A 20,345-nucleotide genomic window follows, 5' to 3' on the forward strand; every position below is an offset into this window, starting at 1 on the left:
ACCTTGTTATAACGAACTTGCAGCGCCGACTGTCTCTTAGCTAGTGCCGAGTCACTGGAAATTTGGCAGGCACAGCGCCGCAAGCTTCAGGACGATAAAACACGAACTGAAGTGAAAGGAACGCCTACTATAGCAACGAGCGACCGCAGTTGATACAACGCTTCATGTTTCAGCGCTGACGCCACATCTCCATGGCAGACGCAGCAGTCTCCGCAGCTTTTGCTGTCGGCATGGCACTACAATAGGTCAAGCTTAAAAACGGCAAAAAATAACAGAAAAAAGACGCGGGGCGAACGGTGTAGCGGCCGGGAACAGCGGTGTGCACTGGCGATGCGAGGCGGTGTCGGTTTCCTTGGGCAACAGTGGTGGGCGAGTGCGGTGCGCCCTCCTTCAGACTGATTCCTCCTCCACCTCCTTTCCCCGCTCTCTCGTAGACGCGTCGCGCGAGTGGCAGAAGAAGTGGAGGCTGCCGTCGCAGTGGCGCTGCGCTACCAGCGCAATCGCGAAACATTTGACCGTTTCCATGACTCGAATAATTCTGATTTACTGTAAACACTTTCAAGGTGGTTGCCTTTACAATAATTCTTAATCTGGTTTTCATTCTACATCGTCCTTTTGGATCTTCTCGCGAAAACTGCATGTAACAAAAACTTGAATGTGACGAAAAATCGTTGACATTTTATGATTTTGTTATAACCAGGTTTAACTGTACCCATAAATATTAAAAGGAATGCCTGGTACACGATGTACTTTAGAAGTTTGCCAGCAGAGCAGTGGCTTGACATGATATTAGATGGCCCATCTACAGCCATGTGCAGGTGCAGGAGGAAAAGAGGGAAGAAAGAATGGAAAAAAGATGCAACATAATCAAGCCTGCACCGGATGACTATCCTGCACATAGGCAAGGCAGTAAATGGAGCAGAAGGAATAAAAAGCTGGTGTACAGAGAAGGAAAAGTAAGTCCTTCCCACCCGTGAAAAGTGAACACGCTCTCATGGTTATTGCGGCCAACATACCTATGTTATGCCTAGAAATTCAATGGCTTTTAATCATCTAGAAGTTCTGACTGAGTACTGTACGCTGGCATATAACACCTGAGGGCTAAAACTGCAGATGCAGCAAATGACATAGCACTGGCTCATCACATGACTCATCATCAACTATGAAGCATTTCATACTCAAAAATCTTTTTTTTTTCTCCCCTTTTCTTCCCTTTCTTCCTTAAAGGGACACTGAAGACAATTTTTATGTTAGCAGAACCCGATAGTACAATATTTCGCATTTATTGATGAGATATTGCGATAAGAAGTTGAGCAGTTTTTTTCCCGCTGGTTAAATTCGAACAGTTTGCTCATTTTCGTTTTGTATTTTCCACTCCTGTTACAGCCCCTTATGGTGGCTGACAGTATTAATAAATGAAATGAATGAATGAATGAGTTCAACCCAACTACGTAGTTGGATAAAATGATGCCGCCCACGACGTAATACAGACTCCGTGATAGCAGTAGCCAAAATGTAAGCTACCGCCGGCCTTTGCGTCGTGCCGCCGTCAACAATGTGAGCGGTGCGCATGGAGGCTCAAAGCAACGCGTAGTGGTCTAGCGTAAGGTAGACTGCAGTAAAGTGAACGAAATATGTCGCAGGTGCACGGTGAAACATGATCTTTCGAAGAGCACTTAGTCGTTTCAGCTGCACACCGAAAACAACATTATGCGAGCACGCCTGTGCCAGAACATCACCGAAACTAAAAACAAAGCCACCTGCGGCGCCGCCAAGTATGTTTCTCCTTGCCTTGTCCCATTTAGGTTGCCTTTTCGCCGTCGTCTATTATGTTGGAGAGAAAACCTACCACTCGATTAAAAAATGCAGTGCAATTAAAATTTGTCAGCCTCCGAGATTTAGTGCACCTCACGTGACTTGCAGTTGCGAGCTTCGTCTGTTTCGGTTGTGGCGGCAATACCTGTATCTCTATTCTTGCTCTTTTGTACTTTATTAGAACTTTGTTTTCAGTAAGAGTGGTCTCTTTGTGATCAAGAACCAGTATTCTATCGATGCAAGCCCCCTTCACTTTTTTGTTCAGTGTCCCTTTAAAATTCCTTTTCTTTCTTTTCTCCTGCAGACGACCAGTTTGAGCAGAATATGATTGCCCACCTGTCCCCACGCATTGCCAAGTTGGGGGCTGCCCCAGCTCGCAGCAGAGCAGCTACCAGGGCGTAGTGTCCCTTGCGCACGGCCACATGCAGCGCAGTCTCACTGCCCTGGTTGCAGTAGACATCCAGCCGCACTGGGCACAGCTGCACCTCACGAGGTGCAGCCCCTCCTGAGGCCAGGTTAAGCCGCGTCACGATGGACTGCACGTGCCCTGTGTCTGAAAGAATACACACATCATTTAGTGGCATGCAACCATTCAGAACTTTTGAATAGCGGATCAAATACTCCTGTATTCGATACAGCCAGTAGATAGATGTGCAAAATGACTCAAAATGAGTCGAATTCGTTATCAGGTTGTCAAATAATCATGGAACCATGGAAAGAAGTTTGAATAAGATATGGAATAGTTTTTTCAATGAAAGCTTAAGAATGAAGTTCACTCCAATGGTTCCACAGCATGCTGCTGTCTGTTGTTGTCTCTTGCAATATGTTGATGTGACTGGTCTGTGCAGATAGAAGGTGGGCTCGGTAGCTGTGCGACAGCGCAGTCTACTAATCCTCTGCTTTTCACAATGCAGGTATTTACCCTCGCACTTCACCTGCTTCTCGCCGCTGTGCCGTCTGCAGCCTGCACGTCCGTCTCTCCCGTGACCCTGATGCGCCATGAAGATGAAATTTTTTGTCAACCTGCGCGATCACCATTGTTGCACCTGCCTTCACCGCCGCCAGAGTACGTCATCGAGGATCTTCATTGGCCAGTCCCATCACCAGGAACATCAACACATCTGATCTTTATAAAGAGCATGCTGTCATCACCGCCGCTCTGTGGGCTCGGTAGCTGTGCGACAGCGCAGTCTACTAATCTTCTGCTTTTCACAATGCAGGTTAGTAATAAGTTTTCCCTATTTGCTAAAAATACAGTAACTACTTAATGCAGCTGCCGAGCCCTCAGTGCTGCTGTGATATTGTTGCCGAATGTTTGCGTGTTATCCGTCTTCTCTTGCTATTGTCAGGGGATGTTGAAACTAACCCCGGCCCCGACCATACCGACAGCGTATTTTCCGAGCTCCAGAAACTAACTGCCGGCCAAGCTACAGTAATCTGCGATCTACAGGACATTAAAATACAACTGAAGACTACTGAGACAACCTTAAGTGACTTAAACAAATGCATGGACGCTCTGGAATCACACTACGTTTCACTTTCCACTCTCCATTCCGAAATAGACACCCTGAAAACTCTGAACTTACCTGCAAGATTGACAAGCTGGAAGCACGTATGGACGATGCTGAAAATTGCTCTCGTCGCAACAACCTCATATTTTACAGCATACCCGACACTAACCCCGCTGAAACATATGCAGACTCGGAAGAAACAGTCATTCACCATTGCTCCACCCAACTAGATTTTGCCATCGAACCTAATCTAATCGAGCGTGCTCACCGCCTTGGATGCCACTCCACTGATCGTAAAAGGCCGATTATCGTGAAATTCACCTCATCCAAAACCAAAGAAAACATCCTTTCCTTAGGCACCAAACTAAAAGGCACTGACTACAGTATTGGCGAAGATTTTTCCCTTCCTGTACGTAACGCTCGCAAACATCTTGTAGCCTTTGCCAGATCGGTAACCGACAAGTTCTCCTTGCGCTACAAAACTTTACACATTGGTCCCAAACGATACACGTTCGATGAATCCTCACAAACCGTAAAAGAGGTAAAATAGCAACCACCTCATCACCAATCGATAGGCTGTTCTAAACATGCACAACAAGCACTTTCATTGTCAGCGATCTTTACTAACATCCGAAGTTTGATTTCAAAGCGCGACATTATTTCCAATATCGTCACATCATCCTCCAGCAACCTACTAATCTTGACAGAAACGTGGCTGAGTAGTGACGTTTCTGATAGTGAAGTCCTTGCCAACTTGCCCAAATTCCGTGTTTTCCGTAAAGATCGTCCAGATAGAAGGGGAGGGGGGGTACTTATTGCAACTGCACAGGAGCTATCATGCACGGCCATTCACCTTTCATCGGATATTGAAATATTATGGGTCTTGTGTCATGCCTCACCAAAGTCAGTTGTGATAGGCGTTTGCTACAGGCCTCCTAGCAGCCCAAACTTTCCTCAAAAACTTAATCACGCATTAAATGAAATTAAAACCAAGCACCCTAACACATGCACTATCCTATTCGGAGATTTTAATTTTCCCAGTATCGACTGGCATAATCTAACCGCTACAGGTAACAGGGATGCTAATGATTTTCTTGACGTTTGCCTTAATTTTAATCTCGTTCAACTAATATCCGAACCAACCCGTGTAACGGATGTCTGCGCTAACATTCTCGACCTAATATTAACGGATAGCCCTGAATACGTTCATTCTATCACCTATCTACCAGGTATCAGAGATCACCAAGTCATACATGCCGGCTTCACGATTAAACCATCTTCACGCGCAACATGTAAGCGAACAATCCGACTTTACGATAAAAGGAACTATATTGCTATAAATAATGAACTTCGTGCATTCTTACCAGGTTTCCAATTTAACTTTCATCAAAGATCCGTCCACGAAAACTGGTTCATGTTTAAGAAGAAAATTGAAGATTTGGTCGACAGGTTTATTCCCAACATAAATATACGAACTAACCCTCAAAACCCTTGGTTCACAAACACACTCAAACGTCTTGAAAATAAAAAGAAGCGTCTTTTCCGTTCGGCCAAGTCACGCCCTAGTCAAAACACTTGGAACAAATATTACGCAGCTGAAAAAACGTATTTATTAAACATTCGAGAAGCTAAACGCACGTTTTTCCATACCGATCTGCCCAAAATGTTGACTACTAACCCCCGAAGGTTCTGGCAAGTCATTAACCCCCAGCACACACGCACTATTTCCCTTACCGACGCATCAGGTGCTACCATCTGTGAAACTGAATGCGCCAATATGTTCAACACAGCCTTTTCATCCATATTTACCAATGAAACAGATCCGATATTTCCTTCAAACCCGGTTATTATCCAGGATACCATGCCCTCTCTTACATTTTCTTCAACAGGAATTTTGTCACTAATAGAAAACATTAAACTTTCATCCTCGGCTGGAATTGACAATATCAGTGCCAAAATACTGATTAACACCAAAGATATATGTTCATCCCTGTTGTGCTTGTTATTCACTCAGTCACTCCTCACAGGTCAACTGCCCAAAGAATGGAAACATGGGAAGGTTGTTCCAGTCTACAAATCAGGTAACAAGAACTCACCGCTAAATTACCGTCCCATCTCGCTAACTAGTATCCCTTGCAAAATTATGGAACATGTCATCTATACCCACATCATGGCATTTCTTGATTCCAACAATTTTTTCCATCCTGCTCAGCACGGTTTTCGCCGAGGTTACTCCTGCGAGACCCAACTTTCTACATTCATTCATGACCTGCATGCTAACCTTGATTCTAACCTACAAACTGATGTCATATTTTTAGATTTCGCTAAAGCTTTTGATAAAGTACCTCATAAACGCCTACTGATAAAACTTTCCCGATTAAATTTACACCGCAATATATTGAAGTGGATTGAAGAGTTCTTAACTAATCGTTCTCAGTTTGTCTCCGTTAACAATGTGAACTCTAACTCACTCTTAGTAACGTCAGGCGTCCCCCAGGGGTCTGTGCTTGGCCCGCTACTCTTTCTAATATACATTAATGATCTGCCCTCAAACGTAACATCTAATATACGTATGTTTGCTGATGACTGTGTACTGTATCGTGCTATTCTCACCACCGCTGACCAATCTTCTCTTCAAAACGATCTTAATGCTGTTCAAGACTGGTGTAACGAGTGGCTAATGGAACTTAACCCACGTAAGTGTAATCTTTTGTCTATTAACCATCGTCGTAACCCTCTTGTTTTTCCTTACGTAATCTCTGAAGTTCCCGTACAGCTAGTTCCATCATATATGTATTTAGGCATAACAATTTGTAGCGATCTTTCTTGGAGTATGCATGTTACTAACATAATATCGTCAGCTAACAGGACGTTAGGTTTCTTAAAGCGCCATCTTCATCATGCTCCCGAACACGTAAAGTTATTAGCCTACAAATCATTCGTCAGGTCCAAACTAGAATTTGCATCGCCCATTTGGAATCCTCATCAAGCTTACCTCATTAGTGCCCTCGAATCTGTTCAAAATCGCGCCGCTCGTTTTATTCATTCATCGTATTCTTATGAAATCAGCGTTTCCTCCTTAAAAACAGCATCCGGATTATCCCCCTTATCGCTCCGTCGTCGCATTGCCAGCCTATCTTTATTTCACAAACTTTTCCACAGTCCTATGCGCATCGCACCTTATATTCTTCCCCCCACACACATATCTCATCGCACCAGCCATCAGCTACAAGTTGCCCGTCCACGTTCACGTACCGTCACGTTTTCAAATTCCTTTTTTCCTCGAACAGCTGCAGACTGGAACGGCCTTCTGGACAACATTGCTCTCATCACTTGCACACCACAGTTCATCGATAGTGTCAAAACTTTCCTGTTATTGTGATTATGTATTTTTGCTCTTGCCACCCCTTATGTAACACCCCTTTTTAGGGGCCTTTAAGGTAATAAAATGAAATTAAAAAGGGTTCTGCGTCACAACATAACTCATCCACGCGACAGCGTTCCCAGTAACCACACATCTAGCCTTCAAAATTGGGTAACAGGACAGTTCAGCAAACACTGCAAGTACAACCGATAAAAACTAAGGCTCGAACTCTCGTCCCTGTAACCAACCGGGATTCGGCATTAGATTTCGTACTGCCATCATGAGTTGAAAAGGTGATTTTTCTGCACACGTGACAGCACAGTCAAAGAGCTCATGTGACCTCATTGCGTATCCTCCGGTGAATATTGGTGTCACATCTTTCAAAAGCGAGAGCTCAAGTCCCATGACTTATAACGCAGTTGCTAGTGCTTCGTCGTTCAGCAAGAATATTCGTTTGGCACAAATATTCACATAAGCACCAAATAATCGCACTAATATTCAATTCATATCGATTAAGTTCCTTCACTATTCGATATACATTAAAACCTTAATAAGTTAAGCCAAATTGATTGGAAATCCTGATTAATTCAAACAATTTTTGTGGTACCCCAGTTTATAATGCAAATTTGAATGGGTAATTCAAAGCAGCGGTCTGCACTAACCCAACTAGTTTTGGAAGACCTGGGGTGCTAATCTCCTGCGTAGCACCCTCCACCCATAGCAGCAGCAATGCATGCCTCGCAAGGCGACCATTCTTGCTCCATGCCCACTGCGAGCTGACTGCATGCAACACCGGACTGTGCCGTTTCTTTTAATGGTGTGCCGGGGCTTGAAAGTTAGGTTACCAGAATCTCGATTATTTAAAGTACTGTCTCAAAAAACCAACTATTCTTTAGAAAAACGACTGTCCAAACTCTGTTCGACCAATCTGCAGGCTGCAAAGTAGCTTTGGACAAGCGGCAGGTAGAGTGCGCCCAGTGATGGTGCCCATTCCTGGCAGGAAGAACTGGGCCCCATGCATCAAAAAGAGTAGTTAGTTAGTATGCAAATCAGATAGGTTATATGAAATTCAATTATCAGCACTGGCAGTCACTCTGTTAGACGAGCGGTAGGCAGAACGAGAGGAACTTTCCAAGGAATCTGAAACTGACTGTGTAATTTGTCACAAGTAATTCGGACCACACTCGACTGCGGAAAACAGGGTGCTGTGTCGTTTTGCTTTTGACCTCCGGTGCCATCATGACGTGTTTATAATTCAATCCTTTAGGCTGCAGGCACGCTGCGGGGCCCATCCCAAGAAAAACTTCAAAACAATATGCGGCAGGAGATGATCCCTGAACTTTTTTCACCATTAAACTTTGTGCCTGGGCTTATTTATTTTTTTTCCCCGGCGTTCGATTAATCAAAAAACTTGTTAATTTGAAGGTTTTCCGTCCCCCCTCCCAATTACTTCAAATTAATGAGGTTTTACTTATATTTGAATTGCATTTCAACTGCACTATTCGTATTTAATTCGGTAGCAAAAGTATGCCTATTTATTTTCAATATGGTTTCTGGGCCACCTAATGGTGTGGTCGGCGTAACTTCGTTTTCGTGTCTTTGCGGTTACATCGTTTGGATTGTTTAGGTTGTGTGGATCACATATGGCACTTGCAGTGACGCTACGTTAGTCAGGTAAAACTAATATGTGAGGATTAAGTTCTACTCGCATGCTGTCTGTAACGCTGGGTTTGGAGCGGCATTCCACAGCTGGTGCTTTGCCTTCAAGTATCGCGAAGGCTCGCAGAAAAAATAGTCTCACCCAGGTTACAATTCAAGTTCCTGCTTTTCTGTTCATTTTCCGAGCTGTTCTGTTGCACTGTGTTCCTGGCTGTTTACCCCTCAATCGACAGTTGCCATCAATTCTCTAGCAAAGAGGTGTCTCGGCCCCTTACAATGCTCTATAAAAGTATTCAGTAAATTCAGTATAATCTATGAAAGTATCAGTATTCAGTCTAGCAGAGTGACATTAGAGTTATTTCTATTTTTTTTTTTTTTTTTTTTTCACTGAATGCAACGGTTATTCGAAGATTTGTAAACAAGGCACTGTCTACAAAATAAGTTCCTTACCGTTATTATTATGATTACCCCTCCCTTATTCAGTGTCTGGTAGGCTTTACAGCTGTAGTAAATTACACCGATGGCTGCAGAACACTAAATTTGCTAGAAACATCCTTTTTAGGCCTGTATTTTGCGGAAGAGCTTTTATTTTTACTTTGAGCTACCTGTACTGGTATCCAAAATAATTTGGAAATATTCTGTGTGATTCGCAACCAATTTTTACTAGCAATCATATTTGCTTTGCACTCAGAAATTTGTTATTTGCACATGTTTTATAATAATGCATGACAGCATCCCAAAACAAAGTGAGCAAAGACATGGTAGAGGTTGAGGTATGCACACTTAAGATGAGCCCCTTATTTGCGATAATGAAGATGGGCGCACCTGCAATGGGGCTTTCATCGGCCGTCAGGAGTCGCTTGGCCCAGACGCGCCATCGTAGTAATGCCTCAAGAAAGCGGCGGTGGCCCAAGCAGGCGGCCATGTAGAGGGCAGTCTGGCCTGTGGCATCCTGTGCGTTGATGTCGAAGGCCAGCGGGTACTCCCACTTGCCACTGGGGTCCTCCCATAGCCGCTGCAGGTGCGGGGGGTACGCATGGCCCAGAAGCTGCTCCAGCACAGGCACGTGACCTCCGAGTGCCGCTGCATGCACCGGCAGCCACCGTTCCACTGTTGGCTCCCGCACAAGCTCAGGAAAATGCTGCAAAACATAGCCAACACATTGATGTATTTCACAACCAAGCGTAAGGAGCTGAGGTTTTGTTAGAACATACACATATTCAAGAGAAGCCAATAGTCACTGGAAGTTAGGAAAGCTTAGAGGAATAAAATTCTTTAGAGGAATTCTTTAGTGTCACATAAACTAAGATGTGAAAGCAGTTGAGTAATAGTTAAGACAGAAGTTAATTTCACGGAAAGTAGAAGAAAAGTCAACTTCGCTGCCAGTCAGATCTGAACTAATAATGGATGACCTCCGAATGTTACATCCAGCACTCATTCTTTACCTCCACCTTGAGCAAAGAAGCAGGCTTGAGCATTTGCACTCATAGCATTTATTGTCACTTAAAGGTGTGTGAATATATACAAAAATTTGGAACACCAATTCTATATTCTCCCACTGAACTATTGAAATGAATCGAATAGAATATCTTGTTAGAAAAGAATCAAATATGTTCTCAGCATTTTGAAAAATTGGCACGAGATTCAAACAAGGCCCAGGTTCAAACAAGGCCCATTGTATTCTCTGATGACTGTTCCAAAAAAAAAAAACTAGCTGTGGTTTAGCTTGTGGTTAAACCTGGAGTTACGCGAGAGCAATCTGCATGGCTATGCTTAGGTTCGGCTTGAAAGTAAAGACACGGCTTTTACACATAGTAGTTTATGGTTTCAGCTTTATTTATGCAATAGGAAAATCACTTCACGTACGAGCATCCCTTGCCTATCGTTGTTGGCCATTTTCATTCAGGCATAGAATACTTCTAATGGTATGACATCGTCTCTACATCGAACTCTAGGACATGGTTGGTTGGTTGGTTCATAGGAAGGGAAAGGCGCAGTATCTGTCACACTTGCTCTGTGGACACCTGAACCGCGCCGTAGGGGAAGGAATGAAGGTGGGAGTGAAAGTGGATAGGGAGAAAGGGGAGCCGTAGTGGAGGGCTACGGAGTAATTTCGACCACCTGGGGATCTTTAACGTGCGCTGACATCGCACAGCACACGGACGCCACTTCGTTTCGCCTCCATCGAAACGTTGCCGCCGTGGTCGGGTTCGAACCCGGGAACCCCGGCACAGTAGTCGGGCGTCTTACCACTGCACCACCCCGGCGGGGAACTCTAGGACACACCGCCATCACAACGTTCGAACGAACCTTCTGCCCTAGCAACTTACTGTTGTCGTTCACCTCTACCAACTATCGAGTTATCTGTCTTTTTCTTTTCCTCCTTCTTTCTTAGCTCTTCGGACAGGCACGGCAAAATGGCGAGACTGTGGTCAATGTAGCTCTCGCTACAAAAGCAGAACCCACTGACACCAAATGCCATCCCGCTGTAATCAGTCTGTGTAGGATGACATGTTCAGCACTTCGAGACAGCCTGTTCGTTGCAGCACCATTTATAATGCTCATACATGGCGTCTAAAACTAAACTACATGCAAGTTCAGCGAACCGTGCCTTGATGCCCGACCTCAGAGGTCATGGCATTATATGTAACTGTCACCCGTCACATGTCCTGAGGTGTGGCTGTAGTCTATGCTCTTTCATCATCAATATCAAAAGGTAATTTTTTTATATGTACCAAAAGAAGGTCAGAATTAAATATGCTGACTTCAAGCTGCGGCCCTTTAATGGAGATCAGCTTTGCATTCTTTTAACAGCCATAGCTTTAACTCGATCAGATATAGAACCATACCCCAGTGCAGCAGCTGGCACTTCAATGTTTCATATCATTGCTTGTTGTACACGAACATTACTATAAATAACAAATATTAGTTCAAACATTTAATTCGTATTCGATTCAGTTCTGTCACTGTCTGACTCAACCTCAATTTATTTTTTTGCTACACTCTTCGTATCCCATTTGGTTTAGAAAAAGCAAAATTCACACACCCTTACTGTCATCATACCAGACATTATCCTTTAGGTACTCTCACTGCACAAGCAGCATGTTTAAATGTTTCTGAAAGCAGGCAAATGGCACTGCATTAAGGTCTGCATACTCAAGGAGTGTGCATCCTAAGCGAGCTTACCTCCAGGAGGAGGGGAATGATGTCAGTGCGCCCCCTGTAGCAGGCCACGTATAAAGGTGAGTAGTGGGTGACTGGGTGGGCTCGGCCGTCAGCGCCATGCTCCAGCAGAAGTCGTGCTACTTCAAGCTGGCCGTCCTCACAAGCCCTGTAGAGTAGCGTGCCACCTCCTGCACCTCCTTCACTGTTCACCACTGCCTCGGCCCGGGTTCCTAACTCGATGAGCAAGGCTTTTGCTTCATCCACATGGCCCAAGGCACACGCTGCAGCTAGCCGCGTGTAGCTCTCCTGATGTTTCTGCTCCAACTCCTCTGCACAGAGCCAGAAGCAGACGAAGTGTTTAATATCAAAACTAAAAAAATGGGACTTGCCTATGAATTTTATCTGGCATCACGTTGTGAACCAATGCTGGCCCTTGCGCTTTCAGCCAATCCTAGCAAAAGAAGTGGAAATTTGTACTAGAAGCAATGGTAGCTACATATGGTGCTGATAGATCACAGCCATGACATTTCAAGCAACAGATATGTCACCATTTATTTAATACTGAGCTTGTACTTAACACGATCCGGCGTCACTGTAGATGAAGCAGTAGTACTTTGATTTATTTTGTAGGAAAGCATTAACTGCCACATTCAATCACGTTATAAGAAAGCTGCTACCAAATGTTACCTAGGGGTGAAACTATAAAATGTGAATATGAACATTTCAGCAATTTCCACGAGGAGGATAATATTTTATACTTTAATCTCATGCCATTGTGCTTCTTTTTGTTCTTTGTGTTACTATCATGAATCCTGTAAACAGATCAATAACGTAATTTCTTCCTCCCTGTAGTTTTGGTTTCAACAGTTGAATGATGACTATTGCATTAACGTGAATTTCTAGTCATGCAACGCATTAATAATGTGTGATGTAATCCTTGATTGTGTCCTGTATAAGAAAATAAATTCAACTGAAAACTGAGATCAGTTGAATAATGATTTTGCAGAAATAATTTCTTGCTGTGAGATGAGATAAATGTCAATAAATCGTGCAAAAATATACACATGAGAATTACATTAGGTAAGAAACTTTTCCTGTTTCAGCATTTAGCTTTTAATATTCTTCTTCATGAAGTAACAGAATGTAAGTACCTAGACCTATGGGTATCTAATAATCTCGTTTAACCAAGCACGTTGACTATGTTTCACTAAATACAAATACAAATACAAATAATTTTATTTAGCATCAACACTGATTACACAGTACTCGTGATGCTGCAGGGTGCTAGCAAAAAGCCTGCGATGACTTGACAAAGGCTAGCACCCTGCTTACAGTGCAATACAGCAGCGGACAAAACGCAACAAAACAAGAAAAAGCCATAAACATAACGACGGCTTTATATATTACAAAGTACATTTAGATGATGGGACTAATCGCACTAATCGATAGGACTAAGGACTCGGGGGGGTACAGAACTGCATGTGTTAAAAATATTTTGATTTGAGGACATATACTCTTGTATAGATTAGCTGGACTTGTTAACAGAGGAATTAAGAGCTTGTGGTAGCATGTACATCAACATTTGGCGGCCATAGTTGGTACGGGTATGGGGAATCTTCCAAACCTCACTGCTTCGTGTGCCATACGTTTTTTCAACTGGAGTCAGCGTCGCAAGTGTTTCAAGGAAAGGGTCACTATTTATGCGATAAGTATGATAACGTTTTAACAGAATTGCGTTGAACAGGTTTGGTAATGGTTTTAATCTAAGATCATGAAATATAGGTTCTGTGTGTGCGTCATTGGGTTCATTAGAAATAATTTTTACAGCTTTTTTCTGTAGTCGTTAGATTTTGGACAGGTTTGTGTAGGTCGTTCCCCATACCAAATAACCATACGATAGCGTGAACATGAAAAGGGAGTTGTATAAGAGCAATTTAATGTGCTTTGGCAAAAAATAACGAAAGCGTGCAAGAATATCTACTATTCGCAAAAGTTTGGAGTGAACAAGGTAAGCATGCGCACTCTACTGCATATTCTCTTGAAAAAGAACACCTAACATTTTTATAACTGGTACCAAATCTATGACCGAAAGACCGAAAGCTATATGAAACATTTTTCTCCTACGAAGCTCACTTAAGTTAGCAACCTCTTGCACACACTACTTCGCCTATAACACTATTATTTAGACCTATTTTAGAATATGCAGTAACCTTCTGGAATTTTCATACAATAAAGATATCAATAAATTCGAAACAATCATGAAAAAAAGTCCTAATTCTATATTTAACTCATATGGGTACACATCAGCCAGTGACCTCTTTAATATAGGTGGCTTACCATCTATTCTCAGCAGAAGTCGTCCATGTCAGCTAAAATTTTCCTTTCAGCTAATTAACAATCACCTCAATTCTGAAACCTCCACAACCATTACTTATTCCTCAGGGTACCAAACAAGAAATTGCTATTCTCTTGTTATAACACAATTAAACTCACGGGTTAATTGTTTTAAATGATTTTTTTTCCCAAGCAACATCACTGACTGGTACAGTCTCACCAATGATGTAATGGAAAATTCACTGCATTTATTTGAACAAATAAATTGATTGTTTTTAAAAAGCTTGACATAGTACTCCAAGGTATTCTCTTTTCTTAGCCTGTATGTATTCAGCTCGCTATGATGTTCTTTGCAGAACTTGTATCTATGTATTTGGTTTGTACATGTTTGTTTTTTTGCATTATTGTCCCACCTGCTGTGACGTTGTAAATAAAGATCACGGTATTCATAAATAAACAAATGAACTTTTAATCGTTTCGGCTCTTGAGGCAGGCTGGCGAAAGATTTGGTGTGAATGAAAAGTGGCAAGCAGCGATTAGGGCGATGTTTTTATATCCCACACGACCCGCAGTCTAGGTTTATATCATAGCCACTTTCGGCTGTCTAAACCAAAAGAGCTCAAGTGAAGAAATTCAAGAAGAAAATACGCAAAAAGAAAATTTACCGGACAGTTGCCTTCGTGGTCATGTGATTGTTAGCGACAGCTGCACTGGCACAAAACACTCCAGCCAGTCAGAGTAACTTTGGGCAGAGATGTGGACGCGCGTAATGTTTATAATGCTATGGCTTCTCACTGTTTCCTTTTGCTGAGAACATTAGAGTAACAGAGTGCAGCAGCCAGTCAAGACTGTGTCTGCAATCTCCTAAAACATTTTAAAAGCTGTGCAGTTTTGCAGACGCTCACCGGTAGCCATTCGGAGCATTTCTGCCACCTGAGAGTGTCCGGCGAGCTCCGCCACATCAGTGGCTGTCTGACCCTGGGCATCACGTGCCAACAGGTCAGCTCCAGACTCGAGCAGCAGCCGCACTGTCGACACATGACCCAGCTCGGCGGCCACGTGCAATGGTGTCTGCAGTTGGAGCACACATGAGAAACAGAACATATTTCAACTACACTGCGGCAATAAAAAAAAAACTGAAGGAAGAAAAGGCAAGAGAGCTACAACCATGCAGTACCACAGGCCTAATGTGGAATAGGGTTTTTGGACAAACGAAAGTTTGTACACAATCAAATGAGAAACGAAAAAAAAAGAAGAAAGAAGTATGGCTCACAAACAGAACACTTAATAAGTGGTACACAATGTATTGAAGTGCCACTGCCGGCATATCCAAGAACTTGCACTATTATGACTTTGAAATCTATTATTTTCGGTCATGTTTGTCTAGAATGTTTACAAACCAACTGACAGTGAAAACAGAAGACGGGGTTCCAGTAGTACCTATCTGAGGATGGCTTGTGTCGGCCACTTATTTACCTGCCGTCAAACTGTGCATTAGATGTGATCCTTAATGCAGACATGCAGGAATTTATCCAGACACTGTGGGCAACAAGAAAACGAGAAAGGTGGAGTAATGAAGCAATAGGAGATTTGAGATGTTTCGATAACCAGCCATATATAGTTGCAAAGGTAGAGGGGATGCAGGGTTAAAAAGAAATCTGCAGTGGTACCAAACTGCACCTAGGAAGGTTTCTTGGGACCATCACGAAGATGTTTCAAAGTCATCAATATTGACAACAATCTCATAGAAAGCAACAATGCAACCTTTTGTGTGTGATTTCAACCTGCTGTTGTGCACGAAGCATAAGAAAGTTATTCAACACTGCTGTATGAAACAACATAATGAGTACAAATTCACGAGAATACATAATTTTGCGTGGAGCGTGTACTATAATGAATGCAGGTCAGCAGGAAAGATGCTACAACACATAACAATTTCTTCAAGCAGTACTAGCAGTTATCTTATTTCTGCATTATCCGTGTTGTCGTCCTGTCCCGCACTCTGCAGCAAAAAGATAGACAACCTGAGAGATATGCAAAACTGCCGACTTGGGAGCACAGCCACTATTCGATGCTTTCCAACTACCCTCTTACAAAGGAAAATATGGGCAACTGAGCACAAACCAGAAGTCCCGACCCAGATGTTAATTCAGACTGCATGCTTCCCCTGTGCCACGAACATGCACACTCATTTATAGGCCACTGCACCTATTTGAGCTTGCTTAGATGGCAGTGGCAAAGGGGTTCAGTGTTCAGGGACAGTCATGTGTGGCATCATCATTGTGGTAATCATTATAGCAGCAGCCCTGCTGGGGTGGTGCAGTGGTTAAGGCGCTCGACCCCTGTGCCCCAGGATGAGCGACCGAATCCCGGCCGCGGTGGCTGCTTTTCAATGGAGGCGCAAAGCAAGGCGCCCGTGTGCTGTGTCATGTCAATGCACATTAAGAAACCCAGGTGGTCGAAAGTCCCAGAGCTCTCTACTACGGCGTCTCTTATAGCCTGAGTTGCTTTGGGACTTTAAACCCACGCAGATCAAACCAAATCATTATGGGAGCCAGCCAGGGGAGAATTAATGGGCCGCTCCTGGAGGAGGTGGTTGGGCGAGACGGACCTTTTTGAAGCATGCATTTTTTAAACTCATTCTCAGACCTCCTGTCCCCTAGTGGAGAGGGAATATGCTGTCTTTCTACTTTGCCATCTACCAACCATGACAAACGGCCAATGGCAGAAGTTTCCTGGAAGGTTCAGAGAGCACAGTTGAATGATTTTCCTAAGCAAAATTTCATGGTTGGGTGGAGAGGGGAGCCAAATGCTCCAGCCACATCCACACCCCTCCCTTATATCTGCCCCTGTAGTGAGCTCTCACACTGATCCTTCTGCACACCCCAAGGGTGTTCAGCTGAAAATTTTTCCTCGCCTTAATTCTCTCACAACAATACTGAACCTCTGCTTACCTTGTGCTGGTCATGGATGCCGCATGCAGCACTTGGATTGGCTGAAAAAAGACAAGAATCGAGCTACATCAAGTTCTATCTATTCAGTACTAACAATGTTGGTGCTAAACCAAAGAAACATGCTTTTTTTCACCAAATTATTATGTGCAACCAAACCAGACCCATAAATTACACAGCTCCTTCCAAGTAATTTTTTAACTAGTAAGAGCAAATATATTAGGTAACTAGGTGCTGGTAGGATTGAATAGCCATCTGGTAGGGCATGAGAGGGCATGACACTCTTCTAAATGCACAAAGTAAGTTCGGCCATTGGACCCCTTTTCCCGTGACCAGGTCAGAACCATAAAGGCTATCTATCTGAAGTGAACCATAAATGAAGCCCTTGCACTATGAATTAACTGGACAATGCGCAAGACTGACATTGAACAGCTGTTACTGTGGTGCAAATTCTCGGATATATCACTGGCGTCAGTGAACGTCATTTTCTTCATACCTGGCCTTGTGCTCATGTGTTCATTCAAGCTTTTCCAAGCTTCAGTAGCAATTTGAAGCAACTACCTCATAAGCAAGTTCGTTTTTTTTTTACACCTGACATAGAAATGGCATAACTCATCACAGTAGTTTCACAGGTTTCATAGATGACATGTGAACACGGTGCATTGAAATCGACAGGAAGTGAAGCAACCAATTCTCGTTGACAGTCAGTCAACCTTTAATAAATGCAAATGACAGTCATGGGCAGTATCAAAGATACATGTGTCTTCGATACTATATTTCGACACATTTTGTTCGTCAGTATTAAGTATTGCGTGCTGAAAATGAAAATATTGGAGTATCGGCATCGAAAATATATTTTTAGTGTATCATGTATTTTAACAATACTCGACACTAAAAACAATACTCTGCAAATACTAAAGCCGCTGTGAGTTTCATTAAACAAGAAGGACCAATGGCTAATAGGTGCTCAAGAGGTTGTTTACTTGAGAGCATAGTGTGTGTACCACGAAGCCGTTAAGCTGCTACAGACACACAGAAACAAACAAATACGACAGCAAGAACGCAAAGAAGACGAGCAAGCAGTAGAAACCACGTGCACTGCTGTACCACTAGCCACTTTCCCACCCTTTCCCATCTGCCCTCCACCCGTCTCTCAGGCATCTGATTCTCGACAAGCAGCATACTCAATGTGCTGTCGAACGCAGTAACTTATGCACGATCCTTCTCCAAACAGTTGGGCCCCGTGTGCCGTCTCTGCATAACAGCAAGAACGCATGCTTCTAAAGCCTCAGGTGACCACAATGCAGTCAGTTAACCGCCGTCCTAGTAGTTGGCAGCGTTTTATTCTAAACAAACGCATCCTTTGTAACTAAGACGGGAAGGGGCGGGCACTAGACTTAATTTGTAAAACTATTACGTCTAAAATTGTATAAAATAATATGACATGAAAGCTATGTAAATGCATTTTTCCAGCACATAAATCTGAATAACAAATTATGTGGTGTAAAACAATTTTTTTTGTCAAAAACATCTTAAGGCAAAAAAAATTGTTAAATGTCTTTTAATTATACGAATTGACTGGCATCGTATTAGCCACACACTGTTAAAAAAAAAAAACAGCTAAGCAACCAGCCATATTTCTTAAGCGATGCTAGTGAAATTTGAGTTTCTTGACTACCTTCAGGATCCAAGAGTCATTGTTGATATGTTTCACTCTTATCCATTAATAAAAGGCATTTTCACACATACAACACTGTGGCGCGCTTGTCTGCTAATGTAGAGAAGCATTTCTCATTGTCTCGCTTAAAGCATGCCCACATCGTGGGGCTCTTTCAGAATTAACAAAAATGTTCAGCCATTATATTTTTGTTCTTTTCGTTCTAGATTTTAAAAGTGAATGCGCAGCTTTAAAAGACTGCTATCATACTAATTGTAAAATAACTGTTCAGTTCCCCAAGTGCACGCAGGTTGCGCCTTTTAGCACGAAGAAAATGCAGGGGCCACCGGTTGAGTAACATTTAGTATGAAATGAAAACATACAGAAAAAGTTTCAGAATTGTTTGTATGTAGTCATCGCTCACAGGTAGATGTGTATGAAGAACATTAGTTTTAAGAAATTTTGCGCTACGCTGCTTGCAGAAGCGATCGCTTCGTTGCAACCATGACTTGAATCCAATGTGAAGTTCTAACAAGGCTAGCTGCCCAGACAGCGGAGCTTCAATAAATCCATGCTGTCAGATCAGTTTAAGCCCTTTCAGAAAAACTGAACTGCAGGAAAGCACTAAAGATTCCAGAAAGCGTGGCAACATTTGCTATCTTTGCTAATCATATTGCCACCTTTATTATTTGGTATTTCAGTGATGTATCAAGGTATCGACGATACACTATCGAGTATCTGTATCGAAAATCAATTTCTGTTCTGTACCTTGTATTGATATCGAAAACACAATTTTCAGGTATCGAGTATCCGTGTCGAAGATACTTTTTTGAGGTATCTTGCCCAGCCCTGGCAAATGACAGCTGGACAGCAACAATAGAAGTTAGAATGGCTAGTTTCATATCGACTTGTTGCTTCAACATGAGATAACATATCTTTACTGACAGTTTTTCAAATGAAGCTGTATCTAGATCATAGTTACAGCTACTACATCAGGTACGTGTAAACGACCCACAAGCAACAAAAAACAGCCGGCAGCTGATCGCAAAGCAACGGGAGCCGAATGCAAAAGCTTCAAGATGCCAGCAGTTCTCGGATTTGCACAGCAAAAGCAGCACAATCTATTCATAACACCACACCACTATGCACCACAATAAAACACCATTAACAGTACCCAAAGTAAACTGACATATAGTGCTGTTTCTGCGGAAGCAGGGCGCACAAGTAATATCCACTGAATCAGAAACTTGAATCAGAAGGTGGTGTCCACGTCGCGATGGTTATATACACATTTCGGTTTGCTACTGAGGGGTTCTTCACTCAGGTGACTCACCGCCCGACTGCAGTAAAATGCGGGCGCATGTCTCATCACTGTTGGTGGCGGCCGCATGAAGAGCTGTCCTGCCGTGCATATCCGGAGCATCGATGAGCCGGACCTGCATTAAATTATGTTATTAAACACACATCTGTGTGCTCGAGCTTCAAGAATGTACTGTACCTGATCGCCGTTGAGCAAGTCTTCAAGGAGCTCGGCGTTTCCCCACAGAGCGGCCTGGTGAAGCAGCTCGCCCGGGTATTCTTCACGATCGTCGGCCATGGGGTGGTTTCTTACAGCGACATGAACATCGGCTAGGAGCAAGAGCCATCCTTCCGCCACGGAAGCGGTCCAGTTGAACCGCGGTCATTGCTTCTCACGATCGGTCAAGACGACATGGCCGAACACAAACACGATGAGACCGCTCATGCGGTTTCTTCTACACGCATGAACGCTCTTGAAACTAGGTAAGACCCAAATGGTTCTACTTCACTCCGTTCGGTAGCCCGAAACACGATCGCACGGAAGTGAAAGGAAAACACCGCAGCGACAGCAATCATGTGGACGGTGGACG

The 20,345-nt window shown here is 43.2% G+C and overlaps 1 protein-coding gene across 2 annotated transcripts in view; it reads right to left on the minus strand.

The window, feature by feature from the left end:
- The window catches only part of Lrrk (Leucine-rich repeat kinase), an 89,614-nt gene extending 69,278 nt beyond the window's left edge, over nt 1-20,336 (minus strand). For both annotated transcript variants that reach the window (XM_084586940.1, XM_084586932.1), the window contains exons 1-7: nt 19,955-20,336; nt 19,790-19,892; nt 16,803-16,843; nt 14,754-14,919; nt 11,536-11,843; nt 9,175-9,490; nt 2,152-2,368 (exon numbers count right to left, since the gene is read on the minus strand). In XM_084586940.1, coding sequence (XP_084443066.1) covers nt 2,152-2,368; nt 9,175-9,490; nt 11,536-11,843; nt 14,754-14,919; nt 16,803-16,843; nt 19,790-19,892; nt 19,955-20,053 — 1,250 coding nt within the window. In that variant the 5' untranslated portion in view covers nt 20,054-20,336. The remainder of the gene's footprint in view (nt 1-2,151; nt 2,369-9,174; nt 9,491-11,535; nt 11,844-14,753; nt 14,920-16,802; nt 16,844-19,789; nt 19,893-19,954) is intronic.
- Nucleotides 20,337-20,345: the final 9 nt, after the last annotated feature.

The sequence above is a fragment of the Amblyomma maculatum genome, chromosome 1 (genome assembly GCF_055883805.1).
Source record: "Amblyomma maculatum isolate TAMU_Amacu chromosome 1, ASM5588380v1, whole genome shotgun sequence".
Lineage (NCBI taxonomy): Eukaryota > Metazoa > Arthropoda > Arachnida > Ixodida > Ixodidae > Amblyomma > Amblyomma maculatum.